The sequence below is a fragment of the Culex pipiens genome, chromosome 2 (assembly GCF_016801865.2).
Source record: "Culex pipiens pallens isolate TS chromosome 2, TS_CPP_V2, whole genome shotgun sequence".
NCBI lineage: Eukaryota > Metazoa > Arthropoda > Insecta > Diptera > Culicidae > Culex > Culex pipiens.
This window is the reverse complement of record NC_068938.1, coordinates 137,823,935-137,845,307: the sequence shown is the minus strand read 5'-3', so window position 1 is coordinate 137,845,307 and position 21,373 is coordinate 137,823,935. Positions and strand designations below refer to the sequence as shown.

The following is a 21,373-nucleotide window of genomic DNA, read 5'->3' as shown; positions in this document are numbered from 1 at the left end:
ATGGGGACAAAAAATAGAATAAAATATGTCAGTTATGTACAGTCGACTCTCTGGCTGTCGATCTTCTCGATATCAATAATGCTCCATGTACCGATGAATTCTTCAGTCCCTTCAAACTGCATACTTCGATTGTCCTTATTCCTCGATATTTTCTCTTGCTTGAAGGATCCCTTCCTCGAAGGTCCCTTGGATTCTATTTGCTTTAAATATCTATTCCGGTTGTCAATAATTTCACTTTCTCATGGCTTGCATAGACATTTTTCTTTGAGAAACGAAGCTTCGAAGGGTGTTTGACATTTATTTGTTTTTGTTTGCTGGACGTTGCCATGATTCTCTCCTATAGAGCTTTATGACGTTTCGCGTACGCACACTATCGCACCATTTGGTTTTGCTGGCTGACAAAATTTAACCTCACTTTATTTTCGTGTACGTACACGCAATACATACGCACGTAGAATGCTCTATAGCTGGTCAGCAAGAAAAAACTAAGTAATTTCAATCGAGTCTTCATTTTGCATCGATCTGTTAACTGATGCTTCTCTTCCTCGATGGTCCCTTGGATATTGACAACCAGAGAGTCGACTGTAGTTTAATAGTGCCCGTGAAGCGATTTTTTTTTAATTTTCAGTATTTTTAAGGGGAAACGGGACGCCAGTTCTTGATAAACTTCTGTTCAACTTAAATCAATATTGCGGATTTCAAAGATTTTTAGACAATCGTGCAAGTTGTAAAAAGCTCGCCAACAAAATGCACACCTCAAAATACAGCAGAAAAAACAATCTAAGACACACACCCTAGTTTGAAACTGTTCTAAAGTGGTCGCAAGCAACAAAGCTCAGTCGAGACACGCACCACTGTAGGCGAGCAAGGGGGAGAAGGGGTATGATTTCAAGTGTGCAAATATTCGGTGTACAGTTATGATTTGCACGGGGGAGAATTTGGTGCAAAGTGTGCAATATCTTAAATCGAAAGATTGCTTGCAGATCTTCGTACATTACGGCATTTTCCTTGAAGGTGCTTCCAAAAATTCAAGTCGTGGTTTCAATATGGCGCTGCCTTCCCTTTTCATCTTAAGCCATTGGAAATCTGTATCCTTTTTAAAAAGGAATAGGTATAAACGATTGATACTGTCGGAGAAAGTGATCTACTTTCTGCCATTTCAATTACCGACATCACATTCAATACCCACCTTTTTACTTTCTAGTCTTTAAGATACTACTATATTTCCGACCGATCAACAGATGTGATGGTTGATTTGAGCATGAATAAAAACTTCAAAATACACTATTTTTACGATGTTTTGGTCCTCTACAGTTGCCAATACGCTGAACCATGTTGCCGCCTTTGTTCACTCGTAACAGCTACAGGTTTGTCAACGGCGATTCGGCCGTCAAGTGCATCGAAGCTTTAGTTATGTTAGTCGTTATAGTGTAGAAACGCGTACGTAGCCGTAGAGCATGTCATCTTCAACCAGCTTAGTATGCTGTCTTTCTCCCGCGACTAATGCCAATCACTGTCCGTCCCGCGCCGATGCGAGGCTTGTCCTCCGGAGAAGTTTTCCGCGCTAAATGGTATGAGGTAGACGGGTCAAAATTGGAAAATCTTTCCTAATGTCCTTCTCGAACTCGTTGTACAATTCCTGCATTTTAGCGGAATCCAATCGGTTCGAACTCAGTGCTGCTTATGAGGTTAGCTTTTTCGGCAAACTAGACGCGTATGGCCAATATGTCTGCAAATTTGACGGGCCTGCTCAAGAAATCACGAGCCATATTGCCATTGTTACTGCTTCCACACCCTTCGAATTTGGTACGATTTACACTGAGTTTGAATTCTTGCTCTAGCTGATCGCTTATTCTGCGTATTTCGGTCTTCACCAAAGGATGGGATTGAGCTGGTGGTTTCTGTTTTTTCTTCTTGGCTTTTGAGTTGGACGGCTGTGGTTGTTCTTCAGGGCACGTTTCCAGGAGATGAGCTTGGCCTCTTTTCTGGGCGGCCACTCGTATCATCAGCTCTACTAGATCCAAGCGAGAATGAAAGAAATGGGGACCCACACGTGGATCAGCACAATGGAAACGCTTTCGTATCACCATTTCCTACTATGGCATTCGCCACCTTACCGTCAATAAGTGCGTACATGGCAGTATTCCTGCCACCTCGATCATAATCGGATTCTCCTTGATCTCATCTACTTTTTTGTAGAAGTCTTCGAACAGCCTCTTTGTGAGCGTGTCCTTCTCCTTCGCCCATCGAAAGGACTTGGCCCGGCAGAATACTTTGGACCCTACCTACTTTTTCGCTTCGGGTGATCCATTCGTTGCGAACGACGAATCAACGGAGGACTATATTATTTTAAAATTACAGATTACATTTATTACAAAATTTTGAAACAAATTGAAATATTAACCAACAGGAATTTCTCAACAATTGATTCTTCAAAACAATGCTATTCATAATTTATTACGCCAAGAATGTCAAACACGAAGCAAAACTTTACTGTCACAATCTCAAATCGAATACATATCAATCAATTCCCCTCGCGCCACACCAGCCTACTGCGCCTGCGGCTGCACGTAGCGATTCTTCCCAAAGGGGCGTCGGTTGTAAAACTTGCCCTTGGCCTCGCCTCCCCCTGCCTTTCCCAACAGCTCATCCATCTCCTGCTTGACCTTCAGCTTGTGCTTCTTGCCGTACCAGTGCTGCGAAAACAGCTTCTCGTCCGCCATGATCGAGTTGCACGACTTGCAGTAGTACTTGCCCGACGGCATCCGGTACAGCGACCAATCGTTCTGCTGCGGTGGCTTGTGCAGCGTTTCCAGGATGCTTTCGGTGGCGGCTGTGCCCTTCCGGGCTAAATGATAAGGCAAAATGTAATGAGAGTATGCCTTATGAAGTATTTTTGGGGTAAATGATGGGCGCGAATGAGCGTGTCAGTAAGCCCGTACGTGAAAGAAGCGTGGGGTGGGGTTAAAGTGAATGATTTAAGGAGTAGCGAGAAAGAAAAGATATAATTAGATGAAGATAGAGTAGTTGAATGTTTTTAAGAAATTAGGGTTGTGGTTTTGATATATGATGTTGAGGTTTAAATAAAAAAGTTAAGTAGTGAAGGATGTGTTTATTAAAGCGCGGAAGCGGAGCGGGCAGGTGTGAGTGTTAGTGTTGGGTTAGGCGAAGGGGCCGGTGTTTATAAGAAGAATGAGTAAAGGAAAGGTATTGTTGCGTGTGTGGCGTGTGTTGAGAGGAAGGGTTGTTTGGAAGAAGAAGTGGAATGATGAAAAATATAAAATAGGGGAAGGAGGGAAGAAAAAGGGTTGAAGGGGAGTTGTAGTGAATTGAATAGTATAGATATAGGAGGTAGTGTTTTTTTGTTGTTTTTTTATATGGTGTTGTTGGGAATAATGTTGGTGGAGATTTATATATGTGGTTTATGTGTTTATTTTGTTTAATTGTTATATTTGAAGTTTAATTAATTTGAGATTTTATGTAGCGATTTTATTATCATTATCATAAATCAGTTAATATTTTACTTCATAGCCTTTATATTTGAGTTGATAGCTACATATAAAATATTTTTATATAATTAATAAATCTATCCAATACTTCACGCTCTCAACCTGTTCAATAGACCCACACCTCCCATTTACCAGTCCAGTCGACGTCGGACGCTTCAACAAGTCACCATTTTCCAGATGCTGAGAAGAGCTTGCTCCACGCTGAAATGTTAGGACAGGAAACAAAGGTGTGTCAAAAAATAGGTGTGTCGCACTTCAAGCCGCTTAGTGCGAAGCCATTAACCGGCACCGATCACCGTCATTTTGTTTGTGTCCACACAGCTTCGATCGAGCTTCCGGCTTCCGGCGAGGATCGAACAGCTCGCGTGAAACAAAAATCTACCGGATCAGGATGGCGAGAGCGCACCGTCGCCACACGTGGTTTCAGGCTTCTGCAGAGCAGGATTACGAGAGAAGGGGCGGACACACCTGGATTGACAGCCGGTACATTTTGTGGGGCAGGACAGGTTTTGATGGTCCATTTCGTCCTTCGAGCGTACTTACCAACGAAAACCACCAGAACCTGTCGAGCTGCACAAAGTGTATCGCTGAACCCAGGAGTGGGCCCCGGGTTTCGGAAGGTTCAATCAAAATTGTACTACGTAGATTCGATATGTTGGGTTGTTATTGTGATGTCAACGGCATGACGTTTCTCGTTATTTTGACTTTCTAATTTTGTCTAATACTTTTCTGTGAATTACATTGACAGAAAAGTATCAATCAAAATTAAAAAGAATCAAATTGTTTGAATCTATGAAAACCCGTTGGGCATCGGGCAATTCGTCTAGTAATCCGATCAAAATATTTACCTTTTGTGACAGTAGTGGCGGTGTAGGAATTTATTTGCCTGCGTCTAAACCACACCTCCACTACTGTCAAAAATCTTTTTTATTATCGGATTACTAGACGAATATGGAATGTCTTGTTCGTCCTTCATGGAACCCACTACAGGAAAGTTTCGAAAGGTATCGCTCGAACAATCCTTCATCCGGATCCCGACTTGTTCTTGCATTTTGCCAACTACCGACATCGTCCGTGAACCCGTCCCTCATCCAGGACCAAGTGAATTTAACAAAAACAGCAGTTTTTACGGCCATTTGATTCAAGGATGCATCGACCAAAATCTAAATTCACTGATGAGCAGCGAGATTATTTCAATGAAGATTGGTCAACCGCAACTATAACCTTGACGCCGAAGCATTCAAAATTTTGAGAGTCAAGTTCACAACAGCAAATCGAGTTATTATGTTGGCGCTATTGCAAAAAATACGAAAACAACAGTCTTGCCTGTGCTCTCTGCGAAACAAGGCCTGCTACGATCGGATTTGGACTGATTCGTCGTTTTGAGCAGGAGTGATTATCCTTGACATTCACGTCGGTGTTTGGGAAGTACGTTTTAGATAAAAAGTCAATGCGTTTTGAAAATTATTATAAACATTGCATTTTTTTAATGATTTAATTTTTTTAAATACGCAGCTTTTGGTACCCTAACATGTATAGGTCATCGCTCAAATTTTCAAGTTATCGCAGTTTTAGTGAAAAAAGTCAATTTTTTTTCGAAAAACCCATTTTTTATTTTTTTTTTTAAATCGTATCTCAGAAAATTGATAACATAACTTCACCATTTTTTGATAAAAAATTTTTCCGAGGAATCAGGTAAAAATATTTTCAGACATAGGCTCTTTGGTCCCGAGACCTTAAAAACGGCATTTTAAGTTTTCATATGACCTTTTCGAATGTTAAGCTAAATTATTGAAACTTCTTACTATTTTTCCCAAATAGCCTAACTAATAACCTTTCTTTTGCATTCCAGTGCAGTGCGTTGAAAGTGAAAGAGCATTCATTGCTCCGGCAGAAGTCTCAGCGCGTAGTCGTGTTTTTTCGTGCTCTATCGAGTTGTGTTTGGCGCGTTTTTCACGGCGATTCCGAGGCGTGTGCGAGCGGACAAGCCCGTTCCGGTGGTCAGAGGAGCCACAATCTGGTCGTCGTGGACACGGCGGCGGTGCAGAGGCGGAGAAGGAACGAGTTCCCGAATCCGAGCAGCAGCAGCAGGAGGAGTGAGCAGCAGTGGCTGCGGCGGCAGCTGAGACGAGAGACGGTCGTTGGTCGGTGGAATCGGCCCCGGAGAGTCGACTGCGGTCGGCGGACCAGTTTTCGGCCAGGCCAGGTCGGAGACATCCCCGTTGTTTACGTGGCTGGCAGCAGGCAGCACAACAACAACAACAAGCGCGCGAAAACGAGCTTCCCGCGCATCCCGCTGCGGGCGGCAGCCAGTGCGGCCAGTTCGGCGGTGAGTGTGAAAGGCGAGTTTTTTGTTTGCTTTTAGTTTTTTTTTTCTCATAGTTTTTTTTTTTTTTTTGTTAGTCATATTTTTTTTCTCTTCTTCCTTGGGTTTTTTTTTCTTTTTCGCGTAAATCTTGATTAGCTTTTGTATTAGTTTTTCTTTCGTTTTTCATTCCAACCATGGATCCGGATGAGGACCAGGTGGAAAAAATGTCCGAGTCCGAAGACTGGGACACGGACAACGAGGGTGAAGTTGATTCTCTCCCAGGAGTGCCTTCTAACCAAACCGCGTTGGAACTCTACGGAAAGGACACCAAGGTCGTTGTGAAGGGCACTGGTGGGCGCAAGGCGAAGAAACGCAAGTCTCGACTGTCTCCGAAACCATACCCAAAACCTGATCCCACTTCCCCTCCAACACAAAAACCGGATCCAGCTCTTCCACTGAATCCAAGTCCTCTGGTCCCAACAAATCCAACTCCTATTCCAACGAACCCAACCCCTCCGATCCCGCCAAATACGAATCCAATTCCACCGGCTCCAACCCCTCCGATTCCGCCAAATCCGAATCCTATTCCACCTCCAAATCCAAATCCACCAGGTGACAAGGAAAGACCAGTTCAAGCTCGCGCTCGCCAGTACGTGGGGGGCTCGCAGACGGAGTGGGTGGTCTTCTTCCGGCCCAAACAAAAACCCCTTAACTTCGTTCGGATCACAAAAGATCTGCATAACCATTATCCTGGGCTGGTACAATGTACTAAGCTGAACAAGAGCAAGCTCAGCGTGATCGTGAACTCCGCGGAGGAAGCTAACCAGATCGTGAAAGACATTCGGTTCTGTGTCGAGTACCGTGTTTGGATTCCGGCCCACAAAGTCGAAATCGACGGCGTGGTGACCGATGACAGTCTGTCGCTTGTCGACCTCTCAAGGGCGGTGGGACGCTTCAAGAACCCTAAACTTCCAGCTGTGGAGGTACTCGAGTGCCGGCAACTGGGCAACGTCACCACCGAGGGTGGCCAGAAGAAGTTCATTCCTTCTGCCTCGTTTCGGGTGACTTTTGCAGGGTCAGCTCTGCCGGACTACATTGAGCTGTACAAGCTTCGGCTTCCAGTTCGATTGTACGTTCCGCGTGTGATGAGCTGCGAAAACTGCCAGCAGTTGGGACACACCAAGACCTACTGCAGCAACAAGAGCAAGTGCTCAAAGTGCGCAGGCCCCCACAAGGACGTGGAATGCCAAAAGCAGGCTGAAAAATGCCTGCTTTGTGGCGGGGAACCGCACAAAACTCGGCAGTGCCCAAAGTACAAGGAGCGCGAGGACAAGATGAAGCGATCCTTGAAGGAACGCTCCAAGAAGTCCTTCGCGGAAATCCTTAGTCAGGCGAACCAATCCAATCGTTTCGCCCCCTTGGCAGATGATTCGGGGGACGAGGAAAACGAGGAGGAAGTCCTCTTCCGGAGAGACGAGGAAAGTGACTCTTCCGGACCAAATCCGAAGCGCAACAAGGTTTCCAAGTCCACAAAAGCCGCTGGCGGCAAGGGTAAGGAAAGTGACTCGTTGAACTTCGAGGAGGATTTTCCTTTCGGTCCGTCGGGTAAGCCCGCTCCGAAGCCCGCTCCGAAGCCGAAACCGAAGCCGGCACCGATTCCTCTCAAGCCGCTGAAGCCCGTTCCCAAGCTGCCAAAGATCCCCCTAAAACCGGTTCCTCAACCGAATCCGATCACCGATGCCTTCAAAGGAGTCCTTACTTTTTCCACAATCGTGGAATGGCTGTGCTCTTTCGTGAGTGAACCGACGCGTTTAATCATAAAGCGGTTTGAGCCTCTCGCTAGACACATCGGGAAACAGCTTGCTACCACGATCCCCCTCTTGTCGTTCATTTCCTTTGATGGGTAATACACCAAAAACGAAAAATGGCATCTCCTTCCTACAATGGAATTGTAGAAGTTTAACCCCCAAGTTAAACGATTTTCAACAATTCGCATTCGAACGGGTGTTCGGTGTTCACCGAAGAAACCCCACCGTGCGCACACCCGTGCGCCCACCGTGTCAACTGACAGTTGACAGCAGAACAGAAACGTCAAACGTCACCAGCAAAAGCGCGCGCGATCAGCGCGCTCGTCAGAACACGTCCGATCGTCGGAGAGTAAACACGTTTTCGCAGAAGTGAAGTTAGTGTAGTGAGATGCAGGAGGAAGAGTGAGAAGGAGAAATAAACAAAGAAAACCAAGTTCCCGGTGTTTTCCTCTTCCTGCGGTCCCGCTGCCACAATCCATCATACAGTCCACTGAAACATATCGGCCAGCCCCGAACAACGGGACTGTGATGTGTTTGCGCTGAGCGAAACGTTTCTTATCGGAGATGAGACGCCAGCTTTCCGGGGGTACAACATCATCACAGAGAGCAGGGCAGGACCAAATAGAGGTGGAGGCGTACTGATTGGGGTCAGGAAATGCCACACTTTTAGAAAGGTCACGCTCCCGAAGCTAGGAGGAATCGAAGCAGTCGCAGTACAGGCCAGGATCAGAGGACTGGACATTTGCATTGTGTCCGTCTATGTTCCCCCACAGGTGTCGTTAACTCGACAAAAGTTGTGGGGTATGCTTGAGCTGTTGCAGGCACCGCGACTGGTTCTGGGTGACTTTAATCTTCACAGCACCGAGTGGGGAAGTCACAAAACAGACCCTCAAGCATATCTGATTCATGAACTGTGCGACGACTTCCAGATGACCCTCCTAAACAGGGACAAGCAAGTTACGCGGATTGCAACACCACCAACGCCAACCACGTCCGGTACGAAGGCGAGTGCCATCGACTTGTCGCTCTGTTCCAACAGTTTGGCAGTTCTCTGTGACTGGAACGTGCTCCAAGATCCTCGTGGCAGTGATCATTTGCCGATCGCTATTCTGGTTAGCCATGGCCCACAGCAATCGACAACGGTGGAGATGCCTTACGATCTGACGCGAAATATCGACTGGAAACAGTACGCGGAGGCAGTCTCCATTGGAGTTGAGTTGCGAGATGGGTTGGCACCGCTTGAAGAATATGCGTATCTGGCTAATTTGATCTATGACAGTGCGTTACAAGCTCAGACGAAACCCGTCCCGGGACCGTACATCCGAACGCGCCCTCCACTTCCCTGGTGGGACAAGGAGTGTACGGATCTCTCGGCGGCCAGGTCTGTAGCTTATGTGGACTTCTGCAAGTGTGGATCCCCAGCGAACTTCCAAAGGTATAGAGCTCTCGATCGCAGGTACAGTAATACTCTGAAGCGGAAGAAGCGAATGTACTGGCGGGAGTTCGTTGAAGGACTACCAGCAGATACGTCCATGAGCACTCTGTGGCGCGTTGCGAGGGCCATGCGTAGAGGTTCCGTTCCGAACGAGAGTGTGGAAAAATCGGACAAGTGGATATTGGATTTCGCCAAGAAGGTGTGCCCGGACTCGGTGCCGACACAACCATCATTCGACGTTGTTGATGGGAGCCATGCTAATCCTCCCTTCTCGATGGTAGAGCTCTCCATAGCACTATTGACGGGCAACAACACTGCTCCTGGTCCGGACAAGATCAAGTTCAGCTTGCTGAAGAATCTTCCGGACGTCGCCAAGCAGCGTCTGTTGAATCTGTTCAACACGTTCGTGGAGCAGAACGTAATTCCACACGAATGGCGACAGGTCCGGGTGGTTGCCATTCAAAAGCCCGGTAAGCCGGCGTCCGACCACAACTCGTATCGTCCAATCAGCTTGCTGTCGTGTCTACGCAAGTTGCTGGAGAAGATGATCCTCGACCGCCTCGAACCATGGATGGAACGAGAGCACTTGCTGTCTGACACGCAGTATGGCTTCCGGAGAGGCAAGGGAACAAGCGACTGTCTAGCCTTGCTGGCCACAGGGATCGACATAGCCCGTGGTAAAAAACAGCAAATGGCTTCTGTCTTCCTAGACATCAAGGGTGCATTCGATTCAGTCTCCATCGATGTGTTGGGAGTAAAGCTGCGGCGGAGCGGTCTCAATCCGACGATGTGCAACTTCCTCATCAACCTGTTGTCAGAAAAACACATGCACTTTGTGCAAGGTGATCTGGCAATCACCCGGATAAGTTACATGGGTTTGGCACAAGGCTCACGCCTTAGCCCATCCATGTATAACTTCTACGTCAGCGACATCGATGATTGCTTGACCGGAGACTGCACCCTTATACAGTACGCAGATGACGCAGTGGTTTCAATCGCTGCCAAGAAGGAAGTCGATCTGCTAGAACCCTTGCAAGATACCCTGAACAACTTGGCCCATTGGGCAGTTGAAAAGGGTATTGAATTCTCTCCGGCGAAGACGGAACTGGTCGTTTTTACGGGGAAGCATGAACCGCCGCAGCTCAATCTTTCTCTCTCGGGAAAGACTATCGAGCAGTCGGACCACTTCATGTACATGGGTACCATCTTCGATCAAAAGGGAACATGGGGGAAGCACATTAACTACCTGAAGCAAAAGTGCCTGCAAAGAACTAATTTTCTGCGCAGTGTCTCTGGCAACCGGTGGGGTGCTCATCCTTCTGACCTGCTTCGACTGTACAAGACAACGATACTCTCGGTGCTGGAATATGGCAGTTTCTGCTTCCAGTCAGCTGCGAAATCACGCTTGTTGGTTCTCCAGCGGATACAGTACCGAAGTCTTCGCATTGTCTTGGGATGCATGCACTCAACTCACAACATGACCCTCGAGGTCTTGGCGGGAGTATTGCCTCTGCGAACTCGTTACTACGAACTGTCTTACCGGTTCCTGATCCGGTGTGATTACAGGAATAAACTGGTAATTGACAACTTTGAAACGTTGCTGAACCTTCACGTTGAGTCTCGGCGCATGCTTCTATACTATGACTTTATGTCATCGTGGGAGTGGAGCCCGAGCACAACGGTACAGCGCACGCCTCCGTTAACCAACAGCACCCTGATTGGCTTCGACACGTCCATGAAAGCCGATACTCGCGGTATCCCAAACCATCTTCTGCGGGGAGTTGTACCGTCGATCTTCGCATCAAAGTACAACCATGTTCCTCCAAACAACAGATTCTTCACCGATGGCTCCAAGCTCGACGGCTGTACGGGCTTCGGTGTTTATCATGAATCTTATCAGCTGTTCTTTAAGCTGAAGGATCCGAGTTCGGTTTACGTCGCAGAGTTAGCCGCGGTTTACTGCGCACTGCGAATCATCGAGACCATGCCACCTGACCACTACTTCATCTTCACCGATAGCTTTAGCTCTGTTGAGGCTATCCGGTCTCTGAAGCCGACCAGGGAGTCTGCGTTTTTCCTCACGGAAATACGCAAGACTTTAAACAACCTGGCGGCTCAGTCCTTCAGCATCACGGTGGTGTGGGTCCGCGCTCATTGCTCGATTCCGGGTAATGAGAAAGCGGACTTGCTCGCCAAGAAGGGTGCTGAGAGTGGAGACATTTTTGAAAGGCCAATTAGCCTACAAGAATGCTACGGTTTGCCGAGGCAACGTGCGCTCCTGGATTGGCAAAAACAATGGGACGACGACACCAAGGGACGTTGGATGTATGCCATACGACCTAAGGTGCAAAGAAAAGCCTGGTTCAAGGGAATGGACTTGACGCGTGGATTCATCAGAACGATGTCCCGCCTTATGTCGAACCATTACTCGTCCAAGGCTCATCTTTACCGTATCAACATGAGTGATACAAACTTATGCGACTGTGGGCAGGGTTATCAGGACATCGACCATCTCGTATGGGCGTGTCCAGATCACCAGGCTCACAGAATTAAGTTGAAAGATACCCTCAGGGCCCGAGGAAGACCACCAGAAATCCCGATGCGAGACGCGTTATCTCAACTAGACCTTGATGTTCTCTATCCGATCTATCAGTTCCTCTTAGATTCCAAAATATCCATTTAGTTTTCTTCCAGTTAGTTTTCCTTCAGTTAGTTTTCCTTCTGTTAGTATAACTCGCCTTCACACAAAGCCGTCGTTTCTGGATTGCACCGGAAGCAAAGCAAGAACGCCCCAGCAGCTGGACACCGAGTTGCGGCTGAGGACACAAGCAAAGGCCAGCAGAGCCAACCAAGACCCCTACACAATCCCCCTTCCCATCCCACGCCTTGTCTTTAACATCAATCCCTTCCCTACTAACCCCGAGTAGGCCGCGGGTAATCGGCTCCCCTCCCACTAACATTTACACACAAGATCCTCTGTAATTATTAAGTCAAATGTAATTACAAAAGCCGACTCGGTCCTAACCAGGTCCCAGTACCGAAAAGGACCTAATAAAAATAATTTTATGAAAAAAAAAAAAACCTTTCTTTTGCGTCTAAGACAGCTAAAATCGGTTTTTGCGAAAATCGACGAAAATTGCCATTTTTCGGACCACCGTAACACGGCGTTGGTCACCCTAATGGGCAAACAAAGACTACGGGTCTAATTGGGTCCTAAAGCCCTATCACAGACAAACAGACGGGACACTCGAGTGCCGAACCATCGTCCTCCAAAAACGGTTATTTCAAATGTAATTTGTTTCGGCATCCACTCACCCGGCGCTGATGGCGCTGCTGTCGTGACAGCTCGCCCGTCTATTCTCAGTGTGTGTGAAGCGTGTTTTTGTTTTTAAGTTGAGCGTGAGCACGTGCGAAGCAACAAATGAGAGCACAAATATTTATGGAATTCTAGAATTCTAACCGTGAATCACAATGCAGGCTTTCCAGGACAAAATTGGGGCAGTCTTGGCCATAGCCTCTTGCCCTACTATTAACCCGGTAGGCCTGCTCAACTGCCTGCCGATGTCGAGGTTGCTGTTGAGGCGCGGGCTACTGCGGAGGAAGCCGGATCCTGTGGTGGAGTTACTCCTTCGGAGCAACCTGCTTACCCTTCGTGGACTGCTGCTCAGATTGCTGCTGCTGGTCGTCCTTTTGACGATGTTGCGCCACTCAATCTTTTTCCAGTTCAGTTTCTGTGGTACTGTTTCGATGTAAATTTTGCGGCAGCGTTTTTTGGAATCTTTGCCACTTTTTGCTTGCACTTTCCAAAACGCCCATCGTGGGGATTATTTCCGGTAGGTTTGAATTGGATTTATCTATTTCGGCGGCCACTACTGATGTTTTCGTGACCAGGGGCATTTTGTTGATGATGGTGTTAGGTGTAATGATTCGAGGTTTCGGTGGAGGGGAAATCTTCGACAGAACTTGGTAGCAACTGGATAGCAACTGATTTGGTCTCTGTCGTTGCGGTTGTGGTGCGTCGTTGCTGGTGCTGCCGCATGATTTGGCTCATAAGGTTCTGCTATTGGAAACGGAACCAACCCGCCGTCATCTTCGGCCTTCGGTGTTGATTTTTAATCTTTTCATCGAGTAGAAACAACAACATTATTTCGATCAGCTATTGATGTTTACAATCGTTTAGGCTTGATTGTCTCACGCATACACTGACGTGGCACATGACAGTAATGGGTTTGTATTGGTATGTTTGGGCTGCGCTTCGGCATCAGCTCACCAGGCAGCGCTGGCGTCGCCGTGATTTGGTGATTTGATGAAGGACGATGGATTTCAAAGATAATTTGTATGGAGAGTCACGTCTGTTTGTCTGTGGCCCTATGTAAATTTTTATGTACAACGAAAAATAACACGACTAAAAACCAATTCTGATCACTTTTTTTTATTTTAATGCAAAAAAAAGTTGACAAGACAACATTTTTTTGATGGATCAACTATGGTCCCCTTGGAAAGAGCTGTCAAGTAGGACCTTTTCTGTCAAGAAGGACCGCGAGGTTAATTTTTCAAAATTGATTTAAAAATTTTAAACTCTTTGTGGTCGTACAAAGGGTCATTGTACGCAGAAAAATAAGCTTTATCTGAAACACTAGCTGAAACAATAATATCAGCAATCTAAGCTTCATTTTAGGACCCAATTATTTTCGCCAAGGAACCCCCAGAAAAAAATTGAGCCCGATCGGAGAACTTTTTTTCGAATCATGCTGTTTTCGTGGGGAATTGCTGTATATAGACATTGTATGTAATTTTCGTTGGCCCAATAGGTAAGTTGTAATTATGAAAAAAGCCTTTTTGTCATTTGGACTGTAAATCTGTTGAAATTAAAAAAGAGGTTTTTTCTTTAGAAGGACCCATCGGTAGGCGATTTACTCAAACGGGCCTTTCCCTCCAAACAAAACAAAACAAGCGTGGACAATCGCTACCCCGTAAAAATTCCGACAATGGAGCACCCGCAGTCGAGCAGTTTTTGACAGTTCGCTCCATAAGAAATACATTGTAGAAAAAAGCAAAAACTGCTCGAATGGAAATGCTCCATTAGGTTTTACACCGTGACGTCATTTGACAGCTCGTGTGCACTGTTTACATATGGTACGTTCGTTTGAACAGACAGTGCGGCACTGAGTGCCGCACTCGTCGGTGCCAGTTTTGGTTCAATCGAACGTCATCTGTCAGTGTGCGTGGAACTCGCATGAAACTGAAAAAATATCGAGTGCGGCACTAGAGTTTCAGTTCCAAGATGGCGGCGAAACTCGTGCGGAACTAGCGCGAGTTTCTTCAAAGAAACACTTTGACAGCTCTGATTGCGGCACTCAGTGTGGAACTAGCCATCAAACGAACGTACCAATAGTCTTCGTCGATTGTCGACGAATTTCCCCGAACAAAATCGACGACCCCATCGAACTGTGCTAAGTCTATTTAAACAGTGCACTCCTTTCTAACCTCCAAATCAAGTCGGCGTAAAACCTACACCCTTACCAAAAATCATGATTTTTTGAGTTCCAAATCCCACTTTTCATACGAATTTTTCAGTTCAACCCATATAACCATTTTTATGGTTGTAGTACCTGAACTCAAAAAATCGTATGAAAAGTGGGATTTGGAACTCAAAAAATCATGATTTTTGGTAAGGGTGTAATGCACAGTCTTACTCCTGACAGTCCTGACGCATCCCGACTAAATCGGCTAACTGGTTGGTTGTTTTTGATTACCCGATTTCGAAGGGTGTTTCTTTAGGTCGAGAACTGTCAAATTTGCTGAGGCCATGTTACGCTTCATACAAAATTTATAAAATTTGTATGGAAATTTTATTACGAGGGGGGGGGGGGGGGAGAGGGGGTCTACAAATTCGATTTATTGCGTTACGTTATAAAAGAACGCTCCCTTGGGCATTCTTTATGTAAACTAATGTCAAAAACAAAAACAATGACTTTTATATCCCGCCGTTTGGCATGCGGGCTGGGGTCATCCCGCCAAACTTGGGAAAAGCCTTTATCGAGATGAGTTTTGAACCAAATTCGGATTCGGACGAAGATTTCCCAGGATTTCCGGATGCCGGAGAAGACGAGGTGGCTTGAATGTTGAAGCAGCGCTCAGGAAACAAATCCAGAGGCAAGAATAAATGTTGTTCTCTTGGACAATCAGTAAACAAAGTTTTTTAGCTGAGTACGTAAACATTGTTTACGTTCCCGATGGGACGGAATCGTCGATCGAGGTTAACGAATTCGATTCTGAAACAGAGAAAATCGACGTAGAGATGGACGTGGAGGCGATCGGCCAGACGGACGCAGAGATCGACGGAAGTTTGGACGTGGAGACGATCGGCAAGACGGACGCGGAGATGACCTTGCCAGACACAAAGACTAAAAATCGAAAGCGGATTTGCCACTGGCGCTGTAGCCAAGAAGCGGAGGCAAACTCCCAAAAAGAGCGACGACAAAGCGAAATCGTCACGGAATCGGTCAGGCAGAGCGCAGCATCCAGCTGATAACCCCAAGTGGGTAGATTATGATCAGCAATCTTTGGTGTCCCAAAAGCGTGGTAGTTCGTTTTCTCCGGCTCCCAGACCTACGACGCCGTGTCAGAGTATTTTGCTACACTCAAAATAATCCACACGTTGATGCTACCTGAAAAATCACGTAACCCCGATTTTCCCCTCGCTAGGCTCGTTTTACGTGACACACGTAACAATAATGTGAAAGTGTACTGGCAAGAAAATGTTTTCTCGTTGATGTTACGTGAAAAGCCTTATGGTATTTTTCCACTAGGATTTTCCATGTAGTTTTTATGTGTTTTGAAATGTAACTTTAACGGAACTCGAGTGCGCCATTCGGCGAAATTTCTACGTGATTATTTTAGTATGAAAATTGGTGGCGTTTGGTGAAGAACTGCTGCCGGACTTATGCTTGCAAAATTTCATCAAAAATAGAACAGACGGTAAGTTTAATTAAGTTTAAATGAATTTATTTATAATTAATTGTATTTTTGTCTTTGCAGCTGCCGAACTCTGGAAGCAGCATATTTTTTCCGGCCACTTGAATTCTGGCCTGTTCCAACATAAGCGGTTGGTCGTGGTGATCGACCCCACCGAAAATGTCACGGATATTGCAAACGGCTCGTGGACCTTTGCCGAGTTTGCTCCGGAGGACTGCGAGGATGCTTTGCGGCCATCCTCTCGTCGGCCTTGGTCAGTGTGGTGCAGATAGCTGTATCCGGCAAGATCAACAAACCGATGCGCGGAATTCGAGAGCTGAACGTGGTCGCCCATCTCTCAAACTTCTTCCTGGCCACGCACGACGTAAACCCAAAACGCCCCGAGCACTCGACTTGCTTGCCTAGTTGTTCACAAATAACCTCTCCCGGGTGATGTGCGGCCACGTCAACGTGGCATAAAAGGCTTTCGTAAACGACAACGAATTCGAAACGGGTTTCCGTGCGGCCACGAAGGACAGCGGAATCGAAAAGCTGCGCGCGAAGGTCTTCCCGCTCGGTTACATGAGGGACTGGGTTATTTTTTTGAAATGTTAGCAATTGAAAAATCAATAAAACAATGATCTGAACTGTAACTAAAACTGCTTCTTTATTTTTTTCCTTTTGACAAAAAAACTGAAATTAGATCTCATTAGTACTAGAAGGTTACTATAATGTTTACTACAACAAACATGTAGAAATCATCAATTGATTCATTTAGCTTTTACGTGTGAAGCACGTAGAAACGACGTGAAATGATATCGCCAAGCAAATTCCGTTTCTACTAGGGCCACCTCGTAGAAGTTACGTGAAAGCTTTAGTGGAAAAATACCACATAGATTTTCACGTAACTTCAACGTGGATATTTTTTTGAGTGTAATCTATTCACGCGTGATATGATCACAGATATCGTTACCGAGAGCAATAGGTATGGCGAACAGCAGAGTGACTTCAACCCGCACATAACTGCCGAAGAGATCGAAGAGGTTGTCGGAATTATGATCCTCATGAGCGGGCAGCCGAGACACGGTTCAACCCGATTGCGGAGGTAATGGTGCGGAACAGATTATTTGAAGAAATCAAACGATACATGCATTTCCACGACAACGCTAAAATGAAGAAGAAAGGCCAAGAAGGATACGACAAGCTGTTCGAAATCCGCCCGTTCCTTACTGCACTGCGAATAAAACTTTTGGCTGTTGAAGCAGAACCTGACCAGCTAAATTGACGAGATCATGATTCCTGTTGACTCGAAAAAGTCAAATGACGGAAAACGTGTTTACCAAGTGGAAGGATAACAAAATCGTCCATCTCGTATCTACGTACAGCGTAGTTCAACCAGTGATCACGGTAAATACCGTTTATTTATATTTTATTTTTAATTAATCTTCTATTTACAATATTTGTATCGCAGGCATCAGACGCAGAGACACCAGGAACAGGAGTACACACTCTTGCAGTTCAAAAATTTAATCCTGAATACGTTGATCCATGTTGTGCTAGGGGAAATTCTCGTATGTTTGGCAGGTTAAGCACTCGCTCCTAACTTCATCCAATTTGCTGATTTTCACTATTTAAACAACTAATTTTGCAAAACTTTTGATAGAAACTTGCTTGCTCACTTCTTATTGAGCTATTTATCACTCGATTTCAGTTGAAAACGCTTTTAATTAGCTTTAATTGAATGTCAATGTTCTGACCTGCCAACATTAGAGGCACGCTGGAATTAGATGCTGTTCCCCTACATCGTGGAAGACCAACAAATGCGTCACTTGTGAAGTCCCAAAAACAACGACAATTTAAAGCGTATCACGCAAATATTTCATCATTTAGGTACTATTTTTAAACCAAGCAAACAGTTTTGGGCGTAAGATGGTTAATATATTGGTTTGGTTTGTGTCACTGCTGTGTTGGTTGGTGACAGAACTCCTGTAAAGGTTTCCACCGATGGAGTTCTGTCTTCAGCCGCAGTTCATTATTTACTTTATAATTGTATTTATTTGTTGTATTTTTTTTTACCGAAACGAAGCAGGTTTTTATGCCAGCATTCTAGTGGCTTTTCCTGTCTAAGGAAAATTGATCAAATAAACAAACAATCAATCAATCAAAAAAAAAACTAAAAAGCTTTAAAAATCTTAGAACGAAGCTTGCGAATCTCAAAGCGTTGCAATTTGCATACTCACCAGGCGTAATATTTTGAAACCAAAAGCTTTTTAGCGAGCGCAAAAACCAGTTTTACGAATACACTAACCAAACCAGATGTAATAATTTGCTTTTCAGAACACGCTCATAAAACATGATGAATAACGAATCTATCGACCACAATTTTGATTTCATTGGAACTTTGCAGCTACTAAAAGTGCCCAGACTTTTTCTTCTCAAATCCCCCAAAATCAAAAATCAAATCACTTACGTCCTCGTCCACGTGCCCGTCTCCTTGTTGAAGTAGCCCCGCCCGGCCGGGTTCTTCTTGCCGCGCACCACCATCTGGTGCCGCTTGCCGGTGTAGTGCTGGTTGGCGTGCTGAATCGACGTCAGCGGTAGGTCGCACGCCTCGCAGCGCAACGAGTTCGGGCCCACGGGCTCGATATCGACCACCTTGCGCTTGGCCCGCACCGGCATCGGCGTTCCGGTCGTTTCGCACCACTCCTTGAGCCACTGGATGATCTTGCGCTCGTGCACCTTCGACTGGTAGTGCACGTTGGCGGAGATGTGCGAGTTCATCTTACTCATGCAGAGATTACACTCGAGGTCCTTGAAGAGCGCTTTCAGCGCCGCCGGAAACAGCTGCTCGTCGTCCGGGTTGGCGTAGTAAGTGGTCGTGGTGTAAACCTTGGTCTTCTTCTCGAACGACTCCGATCGGCGCTTCAGCTGCGATCGGTCGCGGAAGTGGTCCTTGGCCTTCTTGTAGAACGGATCTACGTTGGCCAGTGGAGTGGAGTAGGTCGGCGGAACGGGCATGACCGGCGGAGGCTGGTACGGGGCCGCAACCGGATAACCAACCGGAGCGGGGCCAGCCGCCGTCGTGACTGGAGGTTGTCCACCCGTCGCGTAATACTCCTGGTAGTACTTTTGCTGCTCGTACTGCTCCAGCTGCTTCTGGTAGCCCTGGTGCGCCTCCAGATACTGGTTGTAGGCCACCGCCTGTTCCTCCGGATTGGTCAGCGTTGCTTGCTTCATCATATAATGCTCGTACGCGGCCTGTTGCTGCTGGTAAAGGTAGTACGCGTTCTGATAGGTGCGCCACTGCTCGACGGCGTTGGCCGCGGATGCTGCCAGCGCGGCGTCCGCCTCAGATTCATGGGCCGGCTTGGAGGGTTCCGTCGGGGGATCCATCGAGAAACTGGTGAAATCACAACAAAATCACATTATTTCACACTTAAATGATAGCTCACACCTTCACCCACCTGTTAATCGTCCTTGGATTACGGAATTCTTATGTAATTTACATAAAAATCCACCAAATCGATAGAAAAAATCAAATTTGGTGATCGCAAACGGGCTTGAAAATCTGACAGCTGAAAAGAATTTTCACAAACAAGCCAAATGTCTGGAATTGTAAAGGTGTGCACATTACAGTTTGCAAAAGGTGTTCGTCATGAAATTTAAAAAAAAAATCAAAAATAATTAAATATTATTCATTAAACTACTTCAAGAAACCAAAGAAACAGAACCAAACGATTTATTTAATATGACCTAATTTTAATATCTTGATAAAACTATAAACCAAACATTGAATTAAATTTTAAAACTCTGACGTCATTGCTCCTTACTATAGGCCCCCAAAACCAAAGCTAAAAACTCGATTCGCCACCTACATTCGAGTAGGAGAACTTTGGTGCAAGGTTACGTTTACGTTTTTGCGCGATAAGTGCAAAGGGGAGTGAAAACTATTTGAAGGTTTTTTAAAAGAAAATTGATCTTTTGGAATTAAATAAAGTTAACAGGAGGTAAGAAATAAAAAGTTCTATCGACTGACTTTTTGATTTTTTTGCTAAGTTGCCTTTTTCATTGAAAATTCTGAGATCCGGATTGAAAACGCGAGAATGAGGTTAGATTGCTAATTTTGAAAATCATTCCAATTATCATTTTTCAAGCAGAGCTTTGCTTTTATGGTTAGAAGTGACTTTAAAAAATATTTGTCCACTTGAATAATCTACATTCTCAATTGATTAGTTAGGTTTTGGTTGATTAAAACATTCGCTTTTTTTGAATCAGGTAATGAACAGGTTAAATCGGCCATCGCAAAAATATTTTCGTTTATATCAATTAAGCTATTTATTTCTTACCTGAAAATTGTATTTTTTGCTATCAATGTCGATTTTATGATGAAATAAAACAATTTCAAATTTCAACCCAATTTACTCGCTGTAGGATATAATGAAAACATCACCCCAAGTTTCAGCGCCCTCTAGTGGGGGGTAATTTTGACGTTTGATTGCGCGTTTAAATGGGACGATATGCCGTAAGAGCAATGTCGTACCGCACCTTTCAAATGTTGCTTCAGAAATTATATATTTTCCAACTGGGACTAGAAAGTTCTATGGTCCTCTTGGAACGGCTGTCAAGTAGGAAGCTTTCTGTCGAAAAGGCCTAGAGGCAAGAATGTTTCAGAAATGTTACACTTTCCACGACGATTCTGGCAGAACCAGCTCTGCTATCATGACTGGGGAGGTGAGAATGTGTTAGTAAATGTTCGAATAGATAGTCTTATTGAAATAAATAAGGTTCAGTGTTAATGCTACAAGGATAACAATCACGACGAAAAACATTAGATATTTGAAAAGCACGTCCCGAGATAGGAAAGGGTGTTTCATTTTCAGTCGTTTCATTTTGTTCTCAAATTTTAGATTGCGTGTCAAGAATGTCATGATTTTGTGAAGCTTTCTCTCTTTTACCCACTCTAACTTTAGGGGGGCTGCGGGCGAAAATCGGGCATCCCCAGTGCCAGTTCAGACCCTCTATCCAAGACTCAATCCGCGAAAATGTTGATTTTATTTTTGCACACGCACACCAATAAACTTCGTGCATACCAAAACGCACACTCTCTCTTTTTTCATAACGCGCGAACTGTCAAACTTTTTCGTTTGAACTTTTCAGTTGGCTAGAAAAAAAATGTTGTTCTGGTGTGTTTTGGTCGGCAGATTAAAGGTAAGTTTTTATCTTTCATTTTCATTCCACCATCACCATCACTACTACCGCCTCCAGGACACGGTCATCGAGGAGGAGCCGGAGTGGATGGCCGCGGAAGTGGATGGCCGCCGGAGGTTGGGCCAGCGAAACGGAGTCAACTTGGAGA

General features: G+C 45.4%; 2 protein-coding genes across 2 annotated transcripts in view; one reads left to right on the top strand and one right to left on the bottom strand.

The window, feature by feature from the left end:
- LOC120419601 (esterase B1-like) overlaps positions 1-1,287 on the top strand; it is a 13,426-nt gene extending 12,139 nt beyond the window's left edge. Inside the window, exon 5 of the mRNA XM_039582340.2 lies at positions 1-1,287. This exon is cut by the window's left edge and continues 227 nt beyond it. Coding sequence (XP_039438274.1) covers positions 1-17 — 17 coding nt within the window. The 3' untranslated portion in view covers positions 18-1,287.
- A 1,154-nt stretch (positions 1,288-2,441) lies between these two features.
- Positions 2,442-19,635, bottom strand: LOC120419608 (zinc finger RNA-binding protein-like). Its single transcript, XM_039582348.1, has 4 exons — positions 19,482-19,635; positions 18,488-19,417; positions 16,162-16,310; positions 2,442-2,848 (listed from the first exon to the last, which is right to left on the bottom strand). The coding sequence occupies exons 2-4, from the start codon at positions 19,408-19,410 to the stop codon at positions 2,550-2,552; spliced, it is 1,371 nt and encodes a 456-aa protein (XP_039438282.1). The 5' UTR covers positions 19,411-19,417; positions 19,482-19,635; the 3' UTR covers positions 2,442-2,549.
- Positions 19,636-21,373: the final 1,738 nt, after the last annotated feature.